Source organism: Mauremys mutica, chromosome 3 (assembly GCF_020497125.1).
Source record: "Mauremys mutica isolate MM-2020 ecotype Southern chromosome 3, ASM2049712v1, whole genome shotgun sequence".
NCBI lineage: Eukaryota > Metazoa > Chordata > Testudines > Geoemydidae > Mauremys > Mauremys mutica.
Genome location: NC_059074.1, coordinates 174,002,093 through 174,027,092, shown reverse-complemented (window position 1 = coordinate 174,027,092; position 25,000 = coordinate 174,002,093). Strand labels below are relative to the sequence as shown.

Below are 25,000 nucleotides of genomic sequence, written 5' to 3'. Positions count from 1 at the left end.
TAAAGAAAATCAATATTTTTTCTGAAAAAAAAAGTCTTTTTCTTAAAAAACAAAAGCAACCTCCTCCCCCACCAAACACAGTGAAAATGTTTCTGAGAAGCCAATTTAAAAGTGCATTGTTTAGAAAGACAATAAACAGTTTCTCCCATCCCTCCACCCCTTTTCCTTTTAATTATTTCTTAGTAAGAATCAGAATACTGCTGAATTCAACTATGCTGTGAAGTCATTATGTTCAGAATTTGGACTCATACAATAATGATATGCCTCAGAATAGAAACATTTTTATTCTGTTACAGCAATCTAAAGAATCAAAACCAAACATGAATTATGTAAGGAAAGATTTATTTTAAAATTATCTTCCCACTTTTTAACTGAAACTTGCACCTACATTTTCTAGCTTTCTTCATTTATAATTAAGAATGCACTGTTTTGAAAGTGGGAATGCAGTCACTCAGAGGACAGGATGATTCTGCCCCGTCAATATCAAAAATTGGTCTGTGTCCACAGCCAAATCTATTGATATATTTAAATAGAATCCATATTATATTTTAACATAAAGCCACTCAGTCACAAATTAAGTATTGTGCTCTAATTTTTACTAAGCATTCTTTTATTATTAACTATATTTACCTGTGTAATAATGTGACCACCATTTTCAGTTTATGCTTATCAATACTGTTGTTGAATTGATTTAAGAAACAGAATGTGATGTAAAAAGATTTTGAAAATCTTTTTCCTCTGCAAAGATTTTCTGGGGAGCAAAATATTCATCCCCTTATATCAATAGTCAGATCTTTCCTAAGAAGTAAGCTAATTGAGCTGTTTGTGTTGATAAACTCCCTTTTCTCCAGACTGTTCCTCACTGAGCCATAATTATTTGCAATTTGCCTAAGTCGTCCATTTACTGATACGTCAAGCATGAAACAGAGGCAATTCCAGAAAATGGAAATGCTTCTCAAAATCAATCTTTGGGAAATAATGTGGTAGAAGTTACTGTGTGATAGAAGACTACCTTATAACTGTCACATGGAGATGAATATTAATTTGTTGAGGTTAAGGTGGCTTTGTGCTTCATTTGTTGACTTTGCTTAGCCATCAGCAAGCAGCACAGTACAATTACTCCAGCAAAGCTATTTTTTCTAACATGAGTTTTATGATTTTTATGTACTTACCAGTCAGCACACATAACAATGTCAAAATGTCCTTCCAGTTGAGAGACATCTGTCTCATTATCCCATCGCAAAACGCTAGAGGAAAAAAAAGATTAAAAAAATTAGACTTACATTTTTTCATCTTTGGATTTTTTTAAAGCATTAACATTATTGTTATGTGGCATATAAAATTGTTTTAAAAATATATATACACATTTTAAAAGAAAGATACAAAAATACTGAAACATGCTTGACTATTATGCATCTTCTTTAGTTCTAAAATCTTGAAGCTGAAGAACTATATCTTTATTCAAACATAAAGACAGTCTCTACAGCTTCTCATTACTGGATCACCAAAAAATAGTATATTCTGAACCAGAGCCACTGGAATGGCTCCAAATATTTTGGCCCTTAACACCTGTGTATCATATAGTTAAATCAAAGCATTGTTGATCTGACTGCGATACAAAATTGAAAAATAAATGTAGCGAATTCAAGGATCTCTGTTGTGTCTGGCAGACAAGTCTCATTGATGAAGTGAGCATTCTCCTGGGCTTGAGGGAGAAGGGAGGGGGTGAAAGAATGCCAAGCTTAACTTCAGTGCCAGCTATGTTGCCTTAGGCAAGTTTAAAAACACACCAGTACAGACTCAGTCAACATCTATTCTCTCATAGGTGATAAGTTATTTAATTCTAAGATATTTAATAATAGCCAAAAATGCACATATGTTCAAAGTTCTGTTTTGTTTATGAAGGCGGCTGTATTGTGTGGCTGTCATGAAGAATTTTAGCACTTTGCTCCCAATTAAAATCTGTAATTAGCATTGGAATTTGTGAAACATTTATAACATTACCCTATGCAAAGATTCAAAGCTCTCTCTCTCGCTTGCTTTTAAACAGAATCTGTTCCCCTTTTTTTCATTTTCTGGTTATTCATAAAAGAAAAAGGAGATAAACATTTATGGGGAAAACACCTGGGTTGGGGGGTGAAGGGTCTATACTGATTATGTCAGTTTGTGTATCCTTATCTCTATTTTGTGTGGGTCTTGACCAAACAGACCCCTCAGTTTTCCAGCAGCTCTATCCTACTTCTGGTCAAAAGCCATTTCCATTCACACACTATTCTTGATATTTAACTGAGGATCAATTACAGGCCTGCCGATGGTGGGGAGGGGGCGGAAAGGGGTGAAGGCAAAGGGGTAATTGCCCCAGGGCCTGGGCGATTTAAAAGGGGCCCCCGGCTGCTGATGAGAGTGCAGCGGGGCTAAGGCAGGCTTCCTGCCTGCCCTTGCTCCGTGCTGGTTCCTGAAGCGGCTGGCATGTCCCTCGGCCTGTGGTCCCTGGGGAGGGGGACTTCACGTGCTGCCCCCACCCTGAGCACCAACTCTGCAGCTCCCATTGGCTGGGAACTGTGGCCAATGTGAGTTGTGAGGGCGGTGCCTGCGGGCAGCAGTGCATGGAGACCCTCTGGGCTCCCCGCCTAAGAGCCGCTGCCAAAGGGGTGTGCCAGTCACTTTCGGGAGCTGTCCGAGGTAAGCGCCGACTCCCTGACCCCCCCCCCATCCCAACTCCCTGCCCCAGCCTAGAGCCCAAACCCCGCACCCAAACTACCTCCCAGAGCCCGACCAGCTCCACACCCAAACTCCCTCCCAGAGCCCACACCCTCTCCCGCACCCAAACTCCCTCCCAGAGCCCACACCCCCTCCCACACCCAAACTCCCTCCAAGAGCCCGACCCCCTCCTATGTGGGTATCAATGTAACTGAACAGATCAGAACTCATTAGCTCATTTATCCTCCTGGAACTTATTGTACCAATCCAAGGGGGGGAAGGAGTTGGTTAATTTATTATTTCTCCCTCAAATTGAACGTAGTGCACATTTTACAGACCAAGGTGGCTTTGCAAACTGGCACTTTGAGTACTCAGCAGACAGCCAGTAGTGAAAAGTGACAAAGGAGAGTTCTCACTCTCAGCTGCTGGCTGCCTGCTGGCTACCAGCGGCTTTTTCAACCCTGTTTCCGTGGAAACTTAGGTTAGAATGGAGAAAAATAAGGTAAAGGTAAGTTTTGTGGGTTTTTTAGCTCTCACTTTAATTTTGAGACTCCTGAAACAGAACAGGGAATTGTTAGATGAATGCTGAGTCTTAAAGGCCATGTTTAATTCTAATTGCCACCAAAAGAGAGATCAGATCAGAGCAAATAAAGGTTTGGAATTTTTTTAACCCTCACACTTTGTGCCTTATACAAATTGTGCTAAAAAAGGCACAGATGCCTTCCCCTGAGAATGGCTCTCCCATGTTACTGCCTGTTGAGCACTCGGAATGCAAAAGTCTGATCTAGCCCTAAGGAGTCAGAAGAATTTTAGGGACAAATTATCAAAGGTTGGCACCTGCAAAATTTTCACATCCACCTACTGCAAGCACAAACAGACATTTGCATGGTTAAATGGCAGCTCAGAAACCCTGGTGCTGAACAAATAATTAGCTGGAGAAGTTCCCGTTGGCATGATCAAGTGAGATATTTCCAGGCTCAAGATTTCCAAGTTCATCTTAGGCACTAACCTTCTAACGGGCAAGGGAACATCTTTCTCAATGATTCTTCACCTCTGTGCCAGAGCTGAGGGAACTGGAGGCAGGCTAAAGGAAGGAGCCATTGTTTCTGCACTTAAGGAATACAAGTGACTAGGAAACAGTCATAGAAACTACAAAGGGGCAGCACCGTGAGATTTGAACATACCAGAGTAAATGAACTTTTTAAAAAAGTGTCCTTATCTTAAAAGTACCGCCATGTTAAATACTGTGCTATAAAGAAGCTTTTAAAGCTGTGAGAGTCAACCATATTGACTGCACTCTTCAGAAGATGGAAGTCGCCGAACATTTTTGAAATTTTAAAATGTGTTCAGTATAAATAATCTTTTTGTGCAAATTTACAGCTCTGAAATGCTTTATTTTAGTGTGTAAAAAGAATGGTTTTTAGTCACCAATTATTGGAGATGGTCCCAAGTCACAGTATTTGGATCTGTATTTGGGCACCCAAAAGTTTGGAATTACATCTAGAGTATTTGTTTGGCTTCATTTCTACACATTACCCTCTGCGGTACTGTTCTTCCAAGTATCTGACAGCCATAGTCCTCTCTCTACCCTCTTCAAAGTAGCCATCTTGGATGAGAAGAGAGCACAGGAGGAAGGAGTTCCCAGGAGAGATTCTGAAACTTTAAAATGTTTGCTTACACTGTGTTTATTATTCCAGTAAAAACAAAGCTTTGAAAGCTACAAAAAGCTCTATAGACCTTGTGAGGGGCAAGAGCTGAATATTTTGTAAGATTAGGAAAGCACATTTTCTATGAGGTTCTTTTTGAGTAAGCCATATCCAAATAGACTTTTTCACTAAAAATAAAACCTTTACAGCTCAAGGCAGGAGAAGGGAAATCCTTTCTAATGTAACTAAGTCAGGTGACTACAAACAGGCACCACTTAAAGAAATCAGGTTTAGATTCCTGCAATTAAAATTAATTAATTAAGCTTCGGTGAAAATATATCTGAACCCTATTTTAAAAAGTGGGGTGGATTTTTCTGTTTTGTTTTGGTTTTGTATAGATCACTATATAACAAAAATATTTTAAATGTTTTTCTCTTTTTTTAAAAAAATGTGTGTGGGGGGGAGGGGTTGGAAGGTCTGTGGGTTGTTTGGTTCATATCCAGACCAAGCTGAAGGTAGCTGAAAGTAGTTACCATCTGATGGCTCCGCTATGGTCTATATCAAATGAGCTTGACCAGTTCCCAGAGCAAAAGTAGCCACATCACAAACCCATTACTGTAATTAGCAACCTTGATGACAGTCCCAGCAAAGAGGGCAAGAACTGAATGAGCCATGTAGAATGAACTATCCTTTCACCCACAAATATGGCTTTTTCCAGGTCAGGAATGAAGCATAGTAAAACAGTATGAAGAAATGCACGCTGCTATTTCAATCTCCTTTGCTGTCAATCCACCACCACTCAAAAGCAATAGATTCACACACAAAAATTAAAAGAATCAAACCATCCTTTCTTTAAACACCACCAAAGCCCATGAAAATGTTTCCTTCTATTTCAAAGAGGCAAATCAAAGATGGCAAATGCAGCAAGGACAGGTATAGTAGACAAAGATCCATCTTCTCCACATAGTTTCATTTCTTGGAGAATAAGCTACAAATATCAACATTTTCCACCACAACTGTACAGCACTACAAGCTGTATTCACAGTACACATTAAGGTGACATGTTTTCGCAGATTTTGGGTGTGTTTGAGTTATCTCATTTCTGTGACTCAGTGGTTGTCTCCTTAATGTGTCCCCACAGGTAATTTTCACTGACAGAACAAGACAAGCACACTCATCAGAAAAGTTATGTATGCCTCCAAGTTCCCCTGAGCGGTTCTGGCAAAGGCTGATGCAGGTCCTGGTAGACATAAACTTAGTGCTGTGTGAGACCATGAAATCAGACAGGAACAACAATGGTGAAAGAGATGCAAATGATGTGGGTGACTTGCTTAAAATAAAAAACAAAATCTTGTTTCATGTGGCATCTGAGCAACAATATTTGGGGTTCCCCACTTCCTTTAGTAAGTTAATTTAGGTTTTAGTTTATGAAAACGATTAGCTTTCGTGTGTGCAAGTACGTGTAAAAGATTGTGTAAGGCAGTGTGGGTGACTGCATGGAAGTGCAAACAAGCATGTTCCTAGTCATTAACACAGTATCACGTGGGAAGGCCAGCTTGTTTCCCCTCAGTGTTCAGTCCATACTCCTCAGTTCTGCATAAATAAGCCAAGAGGCTGGATAGCAATTTGGGTTTTCCCTGCTAAAAGTTGTTATTTTAAAACCAGAGGACACGCTTGCCTCCTTCATTCCTGTGGTGCTGAGTAAAACTCTTAGGACTATATTTTCAAAATGATACTGGCAAATTATTTTGTTTGCGCATATTGGGTGATATTCAGTCTTCTGCAGAGGACCAGCACAAGGCCAATGGTCACTGAAATCTCACTTAGGTCCTATTTTGGGAATTAAAAAGTGTTTAGGTCTTGTACTTGTTCTCTACATGGGGTGAATTTCATCAATGATGAGCACTGTGCCTGAGAAAATAATTAATTCTCAATCTCCCCTGCCCCCCCCCAAAATAAATAAATAATGAGACAGCATTGTTCCAGTGTGCACTCTTGTCTTTGTTTTGATGTAACCTGCTGTGACTATAGGCATTGTGGCAATAGATTAACTATAACAAAGAAACAATAAAAAACATCAGAACTTTTAGGAGGGGCTAGCTGGTGCTGAGACTACTTGTACAACGTATTCTAATAAAATTCAGATGGAGAGGAGAGATACAGTTAAATTAAGCCATTGCTACAATTTTTAGAGCCAAATTTTCCAAACTGGCTGACTAGGTTGTGTTCATAAAATTTGTGCACGTCAGCTGCAAATCAAAATGCACATCTGTTTAATAAGAGGCCATTTGGAAAATAAATATCCCATTTCTAATAAACAATTCTCCATTTTGCACACAAATGCACTTGATGTGCATTTAATTAAAAAAAAGAACAATGTATATATTTTTACAGACAGAGCCCTTTTGTTAAAACAATGACGATGGAGTTGCAAAGTCAAGCACTAAGGAGTTAGGAAATGTCAGAATTAAGGTTGCCTGTGCAACCTTAATTTGTTCCCCCTGTGCATATGTATTATGATACAGTCTTTTCTTACATGAGCACTATTATTTCCACAGGACCCCTGCTTCATGCAGTGCACAGGATGGATGGTGCTTACTTTCTTAAATTTTAATTCAAACAAGTATTAAATAATAAAATACATTTTATAACACAGGATGGCACAGGCACAGTGTTATTGATGAGATCAGTGTATAAAGGCTTCACATAAATGGATTTAGAGGAGAAAATTGAAGGAAAGGAAGGAAGGAATTTGCCAGATGGGAAATAAGAGGTATTCCATGAACAAGGGGAAGAGTGAAAGATAAAAAAATGAGAGCAGAAAAGATATGAAGGGAAGAGTAAGCAGAGGTAGGCCCATAAGGAATGAGAGGGGAGGAGGCGATGGCAAGAGAGGCATATGTGGGTGAGAAGTTTCCAAGATTTTAAGAGCAGAAGGGACCACAGTGATCATCTTGTCTGACTTCCTGCTTACCACGCCATAGAATTTCACTTAGTAATTCCTGCAAGAAACCCATAGCTTCTGAGTAAACTAGGGCATATCTTATAGAAATATATCCAGTTTTGATTTAAAGACTTCAAGTGTTTGAGAATCCACCACAGCCCTTGATAAATTCTTCCAAAGGTTAATTACTTTTACTGATAAAAATCTTTACCTTATTTAACATTTGAATTTGTCTAGCTTCTATTTCCATATCTTCTTCTGCTGCTGTTAGAGATCTTCTCCTTATGCAGATACTTATAGATCCTGATTAAGTTATCTCTTACCCTTCTCTTTGATTAGCTGAATAAATTGAAGCTCCTTAAGTCTTTCACTGTAAGACATGTTTCTAGACTTTGAATCATTCTTGTGGCTCTTTTTTGAACCCATTTGAGTTTTTCAATAATCCTTTTTAAAGAGTATACATCAGAACTGGACACAGTATTGGAGTAATGATCACATTAATGACATATCTAAAGGTTAAACCACCTCTCTATTCCTCGTGTAAGATTTTTCTTTGTCTCCCTAATGTCATTTTGTCAAAATTTAAAGCCTGCCCCATTTTTCTTATGTCTGTGGGTTTGGTAAGTTGTGAGCATTGTTGAAGAGGAGCAGTATGTTGAAAACAGGGAAAACTAATCTATTGACCATCTATCAGCGCAGCACCATGATACATAGAGAAAATGGAAAGATGGTTACTAATGGGAGCCAAGAAGAGACAATGTCCAGTGTACGACAGCTAAAAAGGATGGAAATCCATTAACAAGAGCAGGAATAATAGTCCTTATTAAATTCTAAATTCTCATATAGTGAACTCAGTGCCACATGGGGAGTAGGAGAGGTAAAGAAATATATAGACCTCTCTGCTGTACTTTATGAACTTGCCAAAAGTATAGTTTATTCCAAAATAAAACATTTCCTATTCTTCTTTAAAAACAAAACAAAAAAATAGAAATATAGTAGCATTATATCAGAGGGGTAGCCGTGTTAGTCTGGATCTGTAAAAAGCAACAATGAGTTCTGTGGCACCTTATAGGCTAACAGAAGTATTGGAGCATAAGCTTTCGTGGGTAAATACCCACTTCGTCAGACTCATGTAATGGAAATTTCCAGAGGCAGGTATAAATATGCAGGCAAGATAACGAGATTAGTTCAATCAGGGAGGATGAGGCCCTCTTCTAGCAGTTGAGGTGTGAACACCAAGGGAGGAGAAACTGCTTTTGTAATTGGCAAGCCATTCACAGTCTTTGTTTAATCCTGAGCTGATGGTGTCAAATTTGCAAATGAACTGAAGCTCAGCAGTTTCTCTTTGAAGTCTGGTCCTGAAGCAGCATTATAACATCCTTGTCAGGGCTACTCTCTCCATTTGAAATTAAGACAGAACAAACACACTAGCCCAGGGGTGGGCAAACCACGGCCCACGGGCCGGATCCGGCCCCTCAGGGCTTTGGATCCAGCCCGTGGGATTGCCCCCCGTGGTGCTGCTGGCCCCACACCGGTCTCAGAAGCGGCCGGCACCACTTCTCTGCAGCCCCCCAGGGGCGGGAGGGCAGAGGGCTCCATGTGTTGCTCTTGCCGCCAGGCACTGCCTCCCGCAGCTCCCATTGGTTGGGAACGGGGAACCATGGCCAATGGGAGCTTTGGGGGAGGTACTTGGAGGCGCGGCAAGGGCAGCGCATGTGGAGCCCTCCACCCCCCCTTCCCCCAGGTGCCACAGCGCTTTCCGGAACGGCACAGCGTGGGGCCAGGGCAGGCGTGCAGGGAGCCTGCCCTGGCCCCGGTTCGCACCGCTGCCACCCCAGAGCCGCTTTAAGTAAGTGGCACGGGCCGGAGCCCGAACCCCTCCTGCACCCCGCCCCCCAACTCCCTGTCCTAAGCCCTCTGCCTGCACCTCCCACCCCTCCTGCACCCCTACCCCCTGCCCTGAGCCCCCTCTCGCACTCGGCACCCCTTCTGCACGCCAACCCCCTTCCGAGCTCCCTCATATGCCCTGCACCCCTCCTCTGCCCCAATCCCTTGCCCTGAGCCCCTTCCTGCACACCACACCCCCTCCCACATCCCATACTCCCTCTTGCACCCCAACCCCCGTCCCGGCCCTGCATACAATTTCCCCACCCAGGTGTGGCCCTCGGCCCAAAAAGTTTGCCCACCCCTGCACTAGCCTCTTCAGGCTTATGAATTTAGCAAGGTGGAAAGCATTATGCCAATGATACAAAGCACAGAAGGCAATTTTGTATCCTGTGAACAAGAACTATCTAGCCCTCTGAGTTAATTTTAGTTTATTGAAAACAGATGTGAATACCATAGAACCATAACTTTGTACAAAAACTGTCAGCCACACTTTATCTTAAATTCCTTCAAAGAAAGGCATCAGCTTTCTTATATCAGCTGCCTGCAGCTCCTCTGCCTCTCCAGCCTGACAAAATACCAAAGGACTATGCAAATTGAAAGTTTATTAAAGACATAGCTTTTATGGTCCAAGAGAAGACCAGCATGACACAGCACTAGGAATTTGACTTAACACAATCAAAAATCTTGATTCAGGCATGGCCTATGCTGAAAAGTTAGGCTGACATAGCTATGGCTATCAGGGGTGTGAATTTTTTTTCACACCCCTGAGCCACATAGCTATAGTGACCCAACCCTTTAAGTACACACATATAGGTTGATGGAAGATTCTTTTGTCAACCTACCTACATCTGTTCGGAGAGGTGGATTACCTATAGTGACGGAAAAACCCTTCCATCATTATAGGAAGAGTCTATGCTACAGTGCTAATTACAGCTGTAGTGCACACAAAGTAGTGTGACAAAGCTCTGTCCTTGTCTCCATGGGTCCCGCGTTTCCTGGCGGATTTCGCTAGTCTCAAAGGCTCACTGTGACCCTCCACGTAGCCCTTCTCTCTCTAGAGGCAAGGGTCACAGCCTACTGAGCCATTTTCATCATAAGCCAGCAAGGGAGGTGAGGAGAAGCAACTCTCCCTCACACAGTCTCTGTTGTCTCCCAGTCTCAATGATTAATCGGGGAGAGGAGAGGAGGGGAGGGGAGGAGAAGGGGGAGCCCAGGCCCGCCCTCAACTCCAGGCTCCAGCTCAGGGACCGTAATAGTAGCAGCTATGGTAGCTGACTTTTTGGAAATAGTACGTGTACGATTCCCTGGGCCACTTCCCCACAGCAGCCGCCAACTCAATATCTCCTTCAGGGTCTCCTTCCTTGAGCCTGATATGGATTTGTACTGCTTAATTCCTCCAGCAGCATGGCTTCCTCCTACAGCTCCTGACAGCGCCTCACTGACTAACTGGGAGGCTTTTAACTAGTTCCAGCCAGCCCTTGATTGACTTCAGGTGTCCCAATCAACCTAGCTATCTCCACTGCTTTCTAGAAGGATCTTAATTGGCTCCAGGTGTCTTGATTAACCTGGAACAACTGCCATTTGGTTACCATGGTACCAGGGATTTGTTTAGCCTGAGGTTAACATACCTGTTCCTCACTACTTTACTATAGCCATCTGGCCTTGCCCCATCACAGTAGATATGGCCTTACAGAGTTCCTCCTCTAGTTGCTGAAATTGCTTGTGCTATTTTTCTTCCCTGCTATTTGTGCTATTTTTCTTCCCTGCTATTTGTGCTTTTTTTCTTCCCCCATATATATTTTTTTTCTTCCTCCATACGGCTTGTAGATCTGTCTCTTTTTTGGTTCTTTACATATTTTGACCAGGACACAGTAGCAAGAAAGACAACATATAAGGAAGTCTTTTTAAACAGGCTGCAACTTTATTAAATCAATACTACTGGGTAAAACATCTAGCAAGGACTGACTAGAGTGGATCTGCCTTCCTTAAGGGGTAGAGACTTTACTTAGCCCCAAATGACCAATTGAGGTTCAAGTACCATCACTGAAACTTACCATCACCCTTCCCTCATACAGAAGGATGAAGGCAAAGAGGGCTCCTTCCTGTACCAGACATTCAGGCCCATCCCCCTCTCCATGCAGCATCCCTAAGAGTTGTCCCATCTTCAGCCCATTCCTGTTCCCAGTCTTGGGTTTATCTAGGAATTGGCCACTTATTTAACTAAGTACTCACACTGGACCATATGCAGTTGTGAGAAGTACAATATTATTAACACAGCCTACTGACCCTCCAGGATGCTGCAGGGAAGGTGAAAATGCTACACCAGTATCTCCAATTTGGCAAGAAGTAGAAAATTCCTTCCCTGCTCCAAAAAAGCAACTGGTTTAATACCCACAGCATGCCCAGAAATCCAGTCCTAACCTAATCCCATGTGTGGGCCCCTCCCTATGCACAATCTTCAATCCTCTAGTAGACATCTCCACCAAAAACCTCTCCACGCATCTGAAGATCCTGACAGAGGCCAAGCAGTTTTGAAATCATCTGTTGTTTTTACCGTACATTCAAATTCCACATATCTTGAGGCTGGGCACTTCAGGATGCACTGTGCAACCCACAGCCTGCAAGATTTGACTCTAATAGCAATCAGGCCCCTGCAACATGGTTGCAATGAGATTTTCAATAAATAGGGTGACGAGACTTCCCATTTTTAAAGGGACAGTACCGTATTTAAGCCCTCCTGTGTGTGTCCTGTAAAAACAGGCAAATTGTCCTGTATTTTCTGCCTCCCCCCATCAGTACTAGTGGGTCCTGGTGCTGGCCAGATCCCTGCTTGCCAGATGCCCACCCTCCAGCGATGAGTGGGGAGGTCCACTGGCCAACGTCGAGGGTGGGTGTGTAAGGCTAGTGGCAGGGCAAAGATGCAGCGCACAGGGCAGCCACTCCCCTGCTGGGCCATCAGTGCAGCCACAGGAGGTAACAAGACAGGAGGTGGCTGGCTTATGTAGGTGGCCAGCAGCAGGCTGTAAGTGTTGGCTGCTTTTTGACACTGTGCAGGTAGGAAGGGACAAGCTGCTTCCAGCCACAGTGGTTGAGGGGGGAGGGAGGGCAAGGAGAAAAGTAGAGTGACCAGATGTCCCAATTTTATAGACACGGTTCCGATTTTTGGGTCTTTTTCTTATATAGGCTCCTATTACCCCCCACCCCATCCTGATTTTTCAAATTTGCTGTCTGGTCACCCTAGAGAGATGAGATGAGCTCTGGAAAGATATGGCCCAGGTCATCCCTTTCCCACCTCCTCTTCCCCTGTGGCTGGAAGCAGCTCCCATCCCCTCCCTCCTGCACAGAGCCAAAAGGTTGCTGCTGGCCACATTCTGGTGTGAACTCTGGCAGAAATCGGGGGGGGGGGTAGGGAATGTGACCCTGAATGCCACCCGCCCACATGTTGCCTCGGGAAGACCTGGTGCCAGGTACCAGGAGAGGCGGGTCCATCCCAGGGGGCCAGCCAGTCATGAAGGGCACAGAGCGCTGGGCAGGGAGGGTCAGGTCAGTCGGTCACACCCGCCCCTTGTGAGAGAGGTGTACAGGAGTGTGTGTATGTCACCTCTCCCCATCTGTATGTGGGAGGTAAGGGTGTGTGTGTCACCTCTCCCTGTCTGAACCCAACTATGCAGTATTTCTTTTTAACGGGGGGACTCGATGTTAATTTCAACATTTGTACTGCATAGTTCTGACTGATTGCTGTTGAACTCGCTTGAATATGAGTAAATTTTACCAGGTGTCTCATATTTAGCATAGGGAAATACGGTCACCCTATCAATAAAGATTCTCTGGTAGATAAAGCCTATGAGATGGTCATAGGGAAGAAGAGAGTTTGGGAAGCTGGGTTATTTGACAACCATTGTGGGAAAGGAAAAGCATTGTCATGTTGGCAGCCTCGGGGAGAAAGACAAGTAATGGAGGAAGGGACATCTGGGGAGTGGAATGAGGGATGTGTGGACTAGAGGTTAAAGCATAGAATCAGGAGTTCTGGATTCTATTCCCAGCTCCACTACTGACATGCTGTGTGCCCTTGAATAGGTCACATAAGCTGTGTGCCTCAGTTGTTCATCTGTGGACATTTTCCTACTGTTCCGCACATGAGTAAAACACACTGAGAGTCTTAGATGAAAGATACTAACTTAAACTATAAGCTCTTTGTGGGAAGGACTGTCTTTTTGTCACTTATTTGTACAGAATCTAACACAATGAAGCCCTGATCTTTGACTGCAGTCCCTACACACTAATACAAATATATAACTAACATATAGTACATTATTATCCAACCCAAGTAAAGATTCACGTGCGTGTAGGCATGTGTGTTTCCATTGTCCTTCTGTTGTGTCAACTTATTGCCTCTTTTCTTAGACTACAAGCTCTTTGAGGAAGAGGACTACCTCTTTGTTATGTTTGTGTAGTACCTACCACAGTGATTCCCCAGTATATGATGGGGTTCATAGGTGCTACCATAAATAATAAATAAATACATAATATTAGTAGTAATAATACGATTTTTCTTTTACTAACTGATTCATCCAGCTCAGTCAGGAGAATCTGTCCGTAAAACAAATTTCCACAGGAAATTAGAGCAATCCAGAGTCTGTAAATCTTTAGAAAACAATACAAACCTTCCTCTTTGATAAAGCTTCTCCACCATAAATAGAATAACATTTGCAACAACTACTCCCCGCTCACCTCCAAACCCAAAACCCTACCTCAGGCAGAGCTTTCTGTAATGTGAAAAAGAAGAAGAGCCAGAGACTTCCTGAAGTCCACCACAGGCTTTGCTATTGCCAATCTAATTAATGAAGAATTTGCTCAGATCTATGGTGATGGGCAGCAGTGCAGAATCCTAAAATAGATTATTAGAAGTACTAATTGTTGATATTATAACACCTGCTATCATTATAATTCATATGTTAAGTTCTAGAGCATATCTAAGTGAGTTCATGGATAATTTGTGTATAGGACAAAGGGTTAAAGTAATCAAATACATTATGCGGCATGAATAATTTGTCTAACTCTTGCAACTATCTATTAGCACTTAGTAATTTAGTGGCGTTATTATTACATATCACCAATAAGCATCAGCAAGGAATCCTGACTACCCTTCTAGACACTACAAATAAATACATAACTGTACAGTAGACCAGTTATCCCTGGAGTAAATTGTTTACCTTAAAATTGTCATAAAATACAATCGAGTTCTCAAGAGTTACCAGAGAATTGCTTGTTTTATCGTTTGTATGAGTCTAAATAAATAAACAAATAAGTGTACAGTATATTATCTAAGTCCACGTCCCAATGCCACTAGTAGTAGTTCCCTATAGTACAGTATATTTTCTTGTGCATTTTCCAGTCTAGCCTTAAATGGCTAACGTTCTATGAGGTGGAAAAGGCCAAACAGTGTTTATAGTACTGAAGCCATTGCTTCTACTCTTTCAAGTTTCCTTGTAGCTTTGAGACAGTAGCAAGTATCTTAATTAAACATCTTCTTAATACATCATGGAGTTGAAGGGCACATCCATCCACTACTATTGTGCAAGCACCTAAGCAGAGTTTAGATTTAATACTGAAAGGAGAAACTGAGCTTGATTAATATGGAAGAAATGAAAAATAGTCTAATTTTTTGGATGTAGGGTGCCACATTTGTATTTATTATAATATAGAATATTTTATTAAAAGGTGTGTTAACCGTAGAAAAGACTTTACTGAGAATTTACATCTAAGCTTTAAATAAAACATATTTGACATTTGGTACAATACGTCATTTATTTTTATAATTTAATTATTTTATGTAGAAAAGACAGAAAATGTTATTGCACTCAGTAAGTTAAACACTTGACATTTTTATACCTTAAAATGCAATATTTTAGGAGTCTAGATATGTTTATTAATTAGTGATTATTAACACCCAGTAAACAACATTATGTCTTGTAAAAACACAATCTTTCTTCACAGCATGGAGCTGAAATCTATTATTCACTGATTCCATATGCTGAAATACACTCAAATGATCACAAATGACCTTAAGCATTAGATAAATGTAAATGAGACAGGATGGAAAATGTGCTTTTGATTGATATCTAAAAGACCAGGTTTGAAATCTTGACAAGAGATGTAGTCCTATACAAAATAAATGGCAATCTGAAACATCCAGAATGTATCATCCTATGGCCGGACATACCACATGAAGGAGCCCAACCCAAGAGGAGTTGAGTGTTTAAGAGTGTTCACAGGAAATGCTTAGCATCTTCAAGGTTTGGAACCTAAAAGATTATCTCTGGGGTGTGTATGTGCTAGCTCTGTTCGGCAAGCAATTGTGGTAATGCACAGATATAGTTAACTGTGTGTATTTACATCCCAATGAATGTCAATAATTTCTAGCTATTGCATGTGCCTACCCTAAGGGCCTGTCTACACAGGAAAGTTATATCAGTATAAACTAAGGTGTGAATTTAGGCCACTACAGTTATTATACCATTACAACTTCCTGTGTGGACACATTTACTCCAGAATAACAGTGCCTTTTTTCAGTTTAGCTTATATTAGTCTGGCCTATACTACAAAGTTAAGTAAACGTAAGTCATCTTGCGTTGATCTCTTTGGGCATGTGTGTACACTCAAATTTGTCTCCAGCCAATGAAAGCCCTCCATTACCGCAATGCAGAAACAAGAATCAATCTGGTGCCAAGCCACAGACCTGCTGCTTTTATAACGTTGCATGCTATACTTGGCACACACTCCACAGACCACCATGGATACCTCCAAGGAGCCCCCTGCTGTGAACAGCATGGGGGAAGAGGAGGAGGATGAGAAGAGGAACACATGGCAGATATGCAAACTAGATACAATCAACTTAGGTTTGAATAGGGACTGGGAATGGCTGAGCCATTACAAACATTGACTCTATCTCCCCTTGTAAGTATTCTCACACTTCTTATCAAACTGTCTGTACTGGGCTATTCTGATTATCACTTCAAAAGATTTTTTTCCTTACTTAATTGGCCTCTCAGAGTTGGTAAGACAATTCCCATCTTTTCATGCTCTCTGTATGTGTATATATATCTCCTCAATATATGTTCCATTCCATGCATCCGAAGAAGTGGGCTGTAGCCCACGAAAGCTTATGCTCAAATAAATTTGTTAGTCTCTAAGGTGCCACAGGTACTCCTGTTCTTTTTGCGGATACAGACTAACACGTCTGCTACTCTGAAACATGGCAGACGTTCAAGCTATGCAACGAGACAGGTCCTGTTTGAGACTCAGCCACAATCTAGCCAATCTGATGAAGCCCGGACAAGCCCAATGAAGCAGAAGGAACCTTGGGTAAGTGTGTGCATGAATTTCCCTACACTGTTTAAATGTAAAGATGGCACCTGGCCCAACCCCAAGTTATCAGTACACAGGTGTTGACTTTTCATTGTTCTACTCATACAAGCTGAGGTAGTGATACAACAAACAGAGGTAGAGTTGTTATCTGCTTTCCTTTCCCCTGTAGGATTGGGCAGAGGAGGTGGAGCCATGCAGAGCAGTTTGTTTATGTACATGTCCCTTGTATCCTCCCAAAAATTCTCAATGAAACTCTGCAATCCTCTCACAAAGGTTTCTAGGGAGGCAGTCTTATTGCTTCCTACAAGGTAGAATATTTTCTCACACCATGCTGCAGTGACTTTGGCAGGCACTATTGTAATAAATAGGCTAGTGGCACATAGAATTGGCTCACTAGCTGTGGGGGAGCGGCTGCTCCCCACTGAGCATATTCCCCCAAAGTGGCGCCTTTTTAATTTTTACACTCACCCCAGCAGTCTGGGTCTTTGGCGGCAATTCGGCAGCGGGTCCCTCAGCCACTCCGAGTCTTCGGCGGTTCAGCGGCAATTCGGCGGCGGGTCCTTCAGCTGCTCCGGGTCTTTGGCGCAAGTCCTTCAGTCTTCGGCGGCAAGACTTGGATTTTCTTTTTTTTCTGTTCTACTTCGCTGCTTCGGCACCTTTTTTTAATGCGTTCGCTCCCCCTGCTGGCAGAACCTGGCTACGCCACTGAACTGGCTGGCTTCAGGATGCCAGCAGTAGCTGTGCTCTCTGTGCCTTTATTACCCTCAGGAGTGAGATATCAGCTAAAATCACCACCACACGTGGACAAAGGTGCCAGTACTCAGTGCCACTGCCCTGTTCTTGTACACAATTTGTTGGGGAAGTCAAAACAGCTTTTGTAAAGGGAAATCATGCTTCCCCAATCTATTAGATTTCTCTGAGGGGTCAAAAACATGTGGACAAGGGTGATCCAGTGGATATATTGTACTTGGACTTTCAGAAAGCCTTTGATAAGGTCCCTCACCAAAGGCTCTTAAGCAAACTAAGCAGTCATGGGATAAGAGGGAAGGTCCTCTCATGAATCAGTAACTGGTTGAAAGACAGGAAACAAAGGTCAAGACTAAATGGTCAGCTTTTAGAATGGAGACAGGTAAATAGTGATGTCCCCCAGGGGTCTGTACTGGGACCAGTGCTGTCCAACATACTCATAAATGATCTGGAAAAACGGGTAAACAGTGAGGTGGCAAAGTATGGAGATGATATAAAGTTACTCAAGATAGTTAAGTCCAAAGCAGACTGCAAAGAGTTACAAAGGGATCTCACAAAACTGGGTGACTGGGCAACAAAATGGCAGATGAAAATCAGTGTTGATAAATGCAAAGTAATGTGCACTGGAAAACGAAATGACAATTATTCATACAAAATGATGGGACCTAAAATTAGCTGTTACCACTCAAGAAAGATCTTGGAGTCATTTTGGATAGTTCTCTGAAAACATCCACTCAACATGCGGCATCAGTCAGAAAACCTAACAGAATGTTAGGAACCTTTAGGAAAGGGATAAATAATAAGATATAAATATCATAATACCACTATATAAATCCATGGTATGTCCATGCATTGCACACTGTGTGTAGTTCTGGTCACCCCATCTCAAAAAAGATACATTAGAAATGGAAAAAGTACAGAGAAGGGCAACAAAAATGATTAAGAGTATGGAAAAGCTTCCATATAAGGAGAGATTAAAAGACTGGGACTGTTCAATTTGGAAAAGAGACAGTTAAGGGGGGATATGGTAGAGGTCTATAAAATCATAAATGGTGTGGAGAAAGTGAATAAGAAAGCGTAATTTACCCTTTACATAACAAAAGAACCAAGGGTCACTTAATGAAATTAATAGGCAGTTGGTTTAAAACAAACAAAAGGAAGTACTTCTTCACACAACACACAGTCAACCTGTGGAACTCATTGCCAGGGGATGTTGTGAAGGCTAAAATTATAACTGGGTTCAAAAAATAATTAGATAACTTCATGGAGGATAAGTCCATCAATGGTGAGGGATGCAACTGCATGCTCTGGGTGTCTGTAAACCTCTGATTGCCAGATACTGGGACTGGACAACTGGGGATGGATAATTTCCCTGTTCTGTTCATTCCCTTTGAAGAATCTGGAATTGACCACTGTCGGAAGACAGGATACTGGGCTAGATGTATCATTGGTCTAACCCAATATGGCCATTCTTTATTCATGGAAATAAGAGCCGAAATTTCATTGTTTCATGCAACTGAAAAATTCCCTCCTCATTTTCCCCCACCTCCTCTGGCAGGCCATATTCACCATGGCTGGCGCTGGAGAATGGTGATGTGCAGAGATGCTCCAAAGCGTAAGTGTCTAAAAGCATGTCTGATTTAAATTTTTTCTTGAAATAAGGAAAGAAACTTACCTTTCCCTTTCTGTCATGACTGGAAATCCAATGATATACCTGTGTGTTTTATTTGCAGCTGCTGAGTGTGTGGACAAGGGACAACATGTTCAGTGAGATCCTGCAAATCAGTGCTGCATCAGACCGCGAACAGAGAACCTGGAGGGTGAATATGGCAGGCAGCATGAAGAAGGAAAGATCTAACAGGAGAAAGGTTCAAGAGTCAGAGCAAGAGATGCACCAGGACATTATGGGGCTTCTCAGGCAGTAAACACATATACTGCACACTCTTGTTGATCTTCAGGTCCAATAATCACAGGCTCTCCTCTCTTTGCAGTTAATGGAGAACTCCAGTTTAGCAGCCCCCTACATCCACCTAACATTCCACATAGCATCATGCGCTGCATCCTTACCCCTACCACTCCATGCCAGAGGACAGTAAGGAGAATCACAGCTTCACATACCTGTGAGAGTCCCTCCCTGCTGTTTGATACAAAATATTGATGCTGTGTTGTCTGTCAAGACCTGCACCACTATGCCTGAGATCTGGGGAATGAAGACCTGACAAGCCAAGCATATTGCCCTGAGTTCCCTGACATTTATATGCAGGGAGAGTTCTTTCTGGGCCCTGAGTCCTGAGACTGCTGAGGTGGGCACCTCACCCCAGGTCTGATGCATCTGAGACTAAGGTTACCAAGGTATGAGGGGCAGAAAAAGGTATTCCTTTCATTATGGATCCTGGGTCTCTCCACCAGGTCAGTGAGGCAAGGACCGGGGTCAGAATCGTGAGTATCCAGTCCAGGCGGTGTCTGCTTAGGGAGTAGACTTACGCCAGCCACAACTGAAAGGGTCTGAGGCTAGCCTTGCATGCTGCACCATGCACCATGTGACCCAGCAGCTTGAGGCAGACCCGAGCAGTCACTAGTGCGTGGATTGTGACCTTGAAACTCAGATCCAACACAGCTCGGAAACAGGCTTCCAGTAGGCAGGCTTTGGCCTGGGTTGAATCAAGCACTGCCCCGATGAACTCTATTCTCTGAACCGGGACCAGGGTCGACTTCTGCTCATTTATCAACAGACCGAGCATCTGGAAGGTGGCCTGTACTGTGCTGATGCTGTGCTGCACCTGAGCCTGCAACTGACCTTTGATCAGCCAGTTGTTGAGGTACGGGTAGACTCGCACACCTCAATGCCCGAGGAAGGCTGCCACCACCACCATGCATTTTGTGAAGACCCATGGGGCTGCCGATAGACCGAAGAAAAGAGCAGTGAATTGGTAGTGGCGTTGCCCCACTACGAACCTGAGAAATCTTCTATGACCGCAGAAGATAGGCATCTTTTAAGGCAAGGGTGGTGTACCAGTCTCCTGGATCCAGAAAGGAAATGATGGACCAAAGAGACCATACGGAACCTCAGTTTCTTGAGATATTTGTTGAGGCAACGCAGGTCCAGGATGGGCTGTGGCCTCCCCACTACCCCTGGTCCCATGGCCTTTGGGATTAGGAAATATTGGGTGTAAACCCCCTTCCCTCTTAAGTCTCAAAGAACCTCCTCCACGAAATTCAAACCTAGGAGAGCTTGCATCTTTTAGATGAGAAGCTGCTTGTGAGAAGGGTCCCTGAAGAGGGACAGGGGAGTGGATGAAAATTGAAGGGTGTAACTGACTGTTAGTTGTCAGTACCCAATGGTCTACGTTATATACGACCAAACTGGGCTGGAGGGCAACAGGTGGTACAAAAACAAAAGAGGGGATGGATCCAGAGCTGAGACTGGTATAATGCAGTCGGGCATACCTTCAGAAGGCCTGCCTGGACCCACTGGAGTATCTTTGAGAGCTCAACCGGGAGGCAGAGGTAGGTGGGAGGGGTTGTCATTTTTTATAATCTTTTCCATTTTTTTTGTACGGCTCCTACCTGGGAGATGCCACAAGCCTGGGAGGTTTCTGTGGCCAGGAATGTTTCCTGGAGGCTAGTAGCATGTAAAGGAATGAAGTATAGCTTTCGTCCTTGAGACCGTGGAGCTTCGAGTCTGTCTGATCCGAAAACAGGGAGAAGCCCTGAAAAGGGTGGTCCTGGATGGACTGCTGAACCTTGTGAGGAAAGTCAGACAATTGCAGCCACAAACAGCACCTAATGGTGACTGCTGATGCCATAGTCCTGGCTGCTGAGTTGGCCGCATCCAGAGTCGCCTGATGGGAGATCCTGGACACAGTCTTGCCCTCCTCTAAGATGGCCACAAATTCCGGCCTCGATTCCTGTGGGTGGGAATCTTTAAATTTGGACAGTGAGTCCCAGAGATTAAAATTGTACCACTCCAGTAGAGCCTGCTGGTTGAAGATACATAGTTAGAGACTGCCCGTTGAATAAACCTTCCATCCAAACAGGTCTAGTCTCTCTTAGCTTCTTTATTTTTGATGTTAACACTCGACTGCCTCTTCTTTCCCACTCATTAACCACAAATGCTACCAGAGATCCTGTGGGAGGGTGTGAGTAAAGGTAGTCAAAACCGCTTGCCGGAACATAGTATTTCTTCTCTGCCCTCTTTGAGGTGGGGGGGGGGGCAGAGAAGAAGGGGTCTGCCACAGTATCTTAACAGGCCCCAAAACTGTTTCATTTCTGGATAACGCTACTCTGGAGGGAGCAGCAGCAGCAGCCAGGGTGTCGATCAGGCTGTGTGCCAACTCCTTAAGCTCTTTCACCTCCAGACCCAAGTTCGCCGTGACTCTTTTCAGGATGTCCTGGTGGGCCATGAAGTCGTCTTGAGGGAGCAGGGTACTAGGGCCTGCAACCACCTCATCCAGGGACGATGAGGAGAAGGCCTGCACCAGAAGAGGCCTGCTGGACCTTGTTTCTTTCTAATTCGGTCGCCTTAGCTGGTGAGGGTCCTTGAGGGGTCAGCAGGATTGAGAAAGACAGCAGATCCTTCTCCACCTAAAAGGCCTCCAGTGTTGAGGAGGCCAGCAACCATCTGGCCCCACGGCTGCTCCTGGGAGTAGGTGGCAGGTCCCGTACTGGACTTGACACTCTAGGCGGAGTCTGTGGAGCCATCAGTGGCTCAGGGGAAGACGAGTGGCCCAACATGGGTCTAACCATGCCAGTCCTTCTCTGCTTGTCAATCTTTGGCACTGAAGAACGTCCTTTCTCAGTGCGCTGTTTCTTATGTTTCTTCCTTGGCACCAGGGACAGAGAACGGTGCTGGGAAGAACATGGTGCCAGAGGAGCACTCTGCACAAATGCCGAAATACTCGACACTGATTTGGAGCAGCTCAACTCCAAGGCTGGTCTGAAGCCTGCCTCCAAAAGAATGGCTTTCAGTTGAATATCCCTGTCCTTTTTGGTACAGGGTATGAAGGCCCTGCAGATCTGGCACTTCTTTTTCATGTGAGACACCCTCAGACACTTTAGACAGCTAGTGTGCAGGTCACTAACTGCCATCGGCTTGCTGCAAGAGGCACACAGCTTGAAGCACGGGGACCGGGGCATGCCCAGCCCTGGGGGTGAAAAGTCCCTCGAAAACAGGGACAAATATTAACACTACTATAAACACTAACTCTAAGAATTATATACACTATGATAACTATACAGAACATGACCAAGAAAGTCCAACCACTGGAAAAGAAAACCTTCCCACAGCAAGAAGGATCGTTCCAGCAACCGTCATGGGTGGTAAGAAGGAACTGAGGGCGCTAGAGCCAGCCCTATGGATACCATTGAGGGAAAAATCTCCGGCAATTGTGCACGCAGAGTTCAAACATCTAGCATGGAATGGACATGAGCAAGCACTCGAAGAAAAAACAGGATTTCACCCCTAGTTCTTTAATTGTGCCAAACATTATCTAGCAATTTTGTAAGGACATACATCAAAATGTTGTAAGTATTTTAGCTAATCCTCAGAATACTTCTGTCAGGTAAGTAAATGCCACCCACATTTGATAGAGTAAGGGAAAATGAGGCAGAGAGTTTAAGACCTGTCAGCAGAATTGGCACAACCAAGATCAGAATAGCAGAATTCCAGGAGTAAAATTTTTAACAACATCAAAGTCACTTAGGCCTGGTCTACACGGATGTGTGTGTGTGTGTGTGTGTGTGTGTGTGCGCTTGTGTTTGGGGTGTGTGTCGACCTAATATATGCAACTTTAGCCACAAGAATAGTGTAGCTGAAGTCAACGTATCTTAGGTCGACTTACCTCTCGTCCTCACGACGCGGGGTCAACTGCCGCCGCTCCCCCGTCGCCTCCGCCTCTCGCTGCGGTGGAGTACAGGAGTCAATGACAGAACAATCGGGGATCGATTTATCGTGTCTACTACATCTATCACTACCCACCGATTCGGCAGCTAGTGTAGACGTACCCTTAGGAACCTAAGTCCCAATGACTTTCAGTAGGAGTGAGGAGGAATCTTTTGAAAATAAGGCATAGGCTCTTGGGTGATTTAGGTGCTTTTGAAAATGTTAACCCTTACTCCTCGCCCCACATTCAGTACAACTGACCACGATACCTCACAACTACCTAGTTTTCAACCAAGCAGTGAACAGCTTTCTAATGCTGAAAGACATACTGTATATTTAAAAAAAATTAAAAGAAGAAAAATAGTATGTCACATGTGGCCAAGATTAATTATATTTTACTCTCGAGGTTAAAAAGCAATTAAGTTCAGATAAATATATTTTATGTATTATCTCAGTTTCAATTCAGATTTTTTTCCAGAGTTCTCAGCATACCTGGAAACACAAACATGCACATAAATGCAGTCAGCAAAAACTGTACTGTATTATCCATGTATAATTGCTCTTTGCTAAGACTGATCACAGGTGAGGGCCACATGTAACTTTGGGGACCACCATCCAGATGTTATGATTCATTATTTATTTTACACCCAGGAGTCTAATTCCTTAAATTAAAGGACACAATCTAGTCCCGAATAGTGGTATGTTATCGGAATTCAGGACTAGATGCTTTCTTTAGTTTAATAAATTCCCTTCCCATGAACTGCAAATTACTAACCTGGATAATTGATACTGTACAGTTATCTTCCTTGCCAATAGAGATATTATAACTCACATTTCTGCATACACTTCACAGTATAATTTTATACAAACAATTCATCAGCAGCTTTTAAAATATCTTACCGGCTTGATACAGTCTGAGCCTTAAATATTCCTGCATTTTGATTTCTGATGATGATGTCACTTACATCTGTAACATACTTGTTAAGAATCATCCATAAAATTAGCATAAAAATAATGATTTAATCAAAAGTACTCCCCCCTACCCTAATTGTTAATGTCTTCATAGCTTCTTTTACCTATTAGGTCTTCCATAATCTGTGTTCATAGTGAGTCTTTTTAGAAGTAATGAATATACAGTGCTACTGCAGAAGTACTTTGATACTCCTAGCCAGTAACTCACCAAATTTATCCATGTCCATCATCTATCCTTTTTGTGGGTTGTTTGAAACAAAGGTCTTTTAGTCCTTATGTATTTTTAAAGTTAACTACTAGTTTAAAACAAAAACAAAAAACAAAAAAGGAAGCAGCAGCAGCACAGTCACAATGCCTCTTGGGATACACAGTACGGACACAGACCAGTCAGCACAACAGATGATGTGCTGTTTATTTTGCATGGCTTTTTTACCTCGTTTAGCTTGATATGTGCAAGTAGCTCACTGGGCAGACACTTCAGGAGCTCAAGGTGTTGAATTCCTCCCTGAAACAACACCCAGGAATATGGCTCCTGGCTGTGATGGTCTGTGTGAAATGTAGCATTCAGCAGGAGCCCAGTGACTATACTCAGTGGAGTTTCTGGTTTGTTGTGAGCAATAAGTGTCACGGCCACTGTCGGAGACAGTATAATGGGCTATACGGCCATTCTTATGTCACGGAAGAAAGTGGAGAAAATCCATCAGTGGTACTAAAGAAAGATGTTACTGAAGTTCACATGTATAATTGAATTTTTCAGTGTGAACTTTCTTGCATGCAAATTAAATAATGCTATGTTTTGATAATTCAAAAGTGACTAACATGTCCCCTTATTTCACTTAATTGAAATTACATAAT

The 25,000-nt window shown here is 43.0% G+C and overlaps 1 protein-coding gene across 2 annotated transcripts in view; it reads right to left on the bottom strand.

Annotated features, from left to right (window-relative positions):
- Positions 1-25,000, bottom strand: part of CAMKMT (calmodulin-lysine N-methyltransferase) — a 360,994-nt gene that overhangs the window by 24,368 nt on the left and 311,626 nt on the right. The window contains exons 7-9 of one of the 2 annotated variants that reach the window (XM_045008965.1): positions 24,074-24,140; positions 4,237-4,359; positions 1,173-1,247 (exon numbers count right to left, since the gene is read on the bottom strand). In XM_045008965.1, the coding sequence (XP_044864900.1) occupies positions 1,173-1,247; positions 4,237-4,359; positions 24,074-24,140 (265 nt within the window). The remainder of the gene's footprint in view (positions 1-1,172; positions 1,248-4,236; positions 4,360-24,073; positions 24,141-25,000) is intronic. The other variant, XM_045008966.1, reaches the window with a different exon arrangement.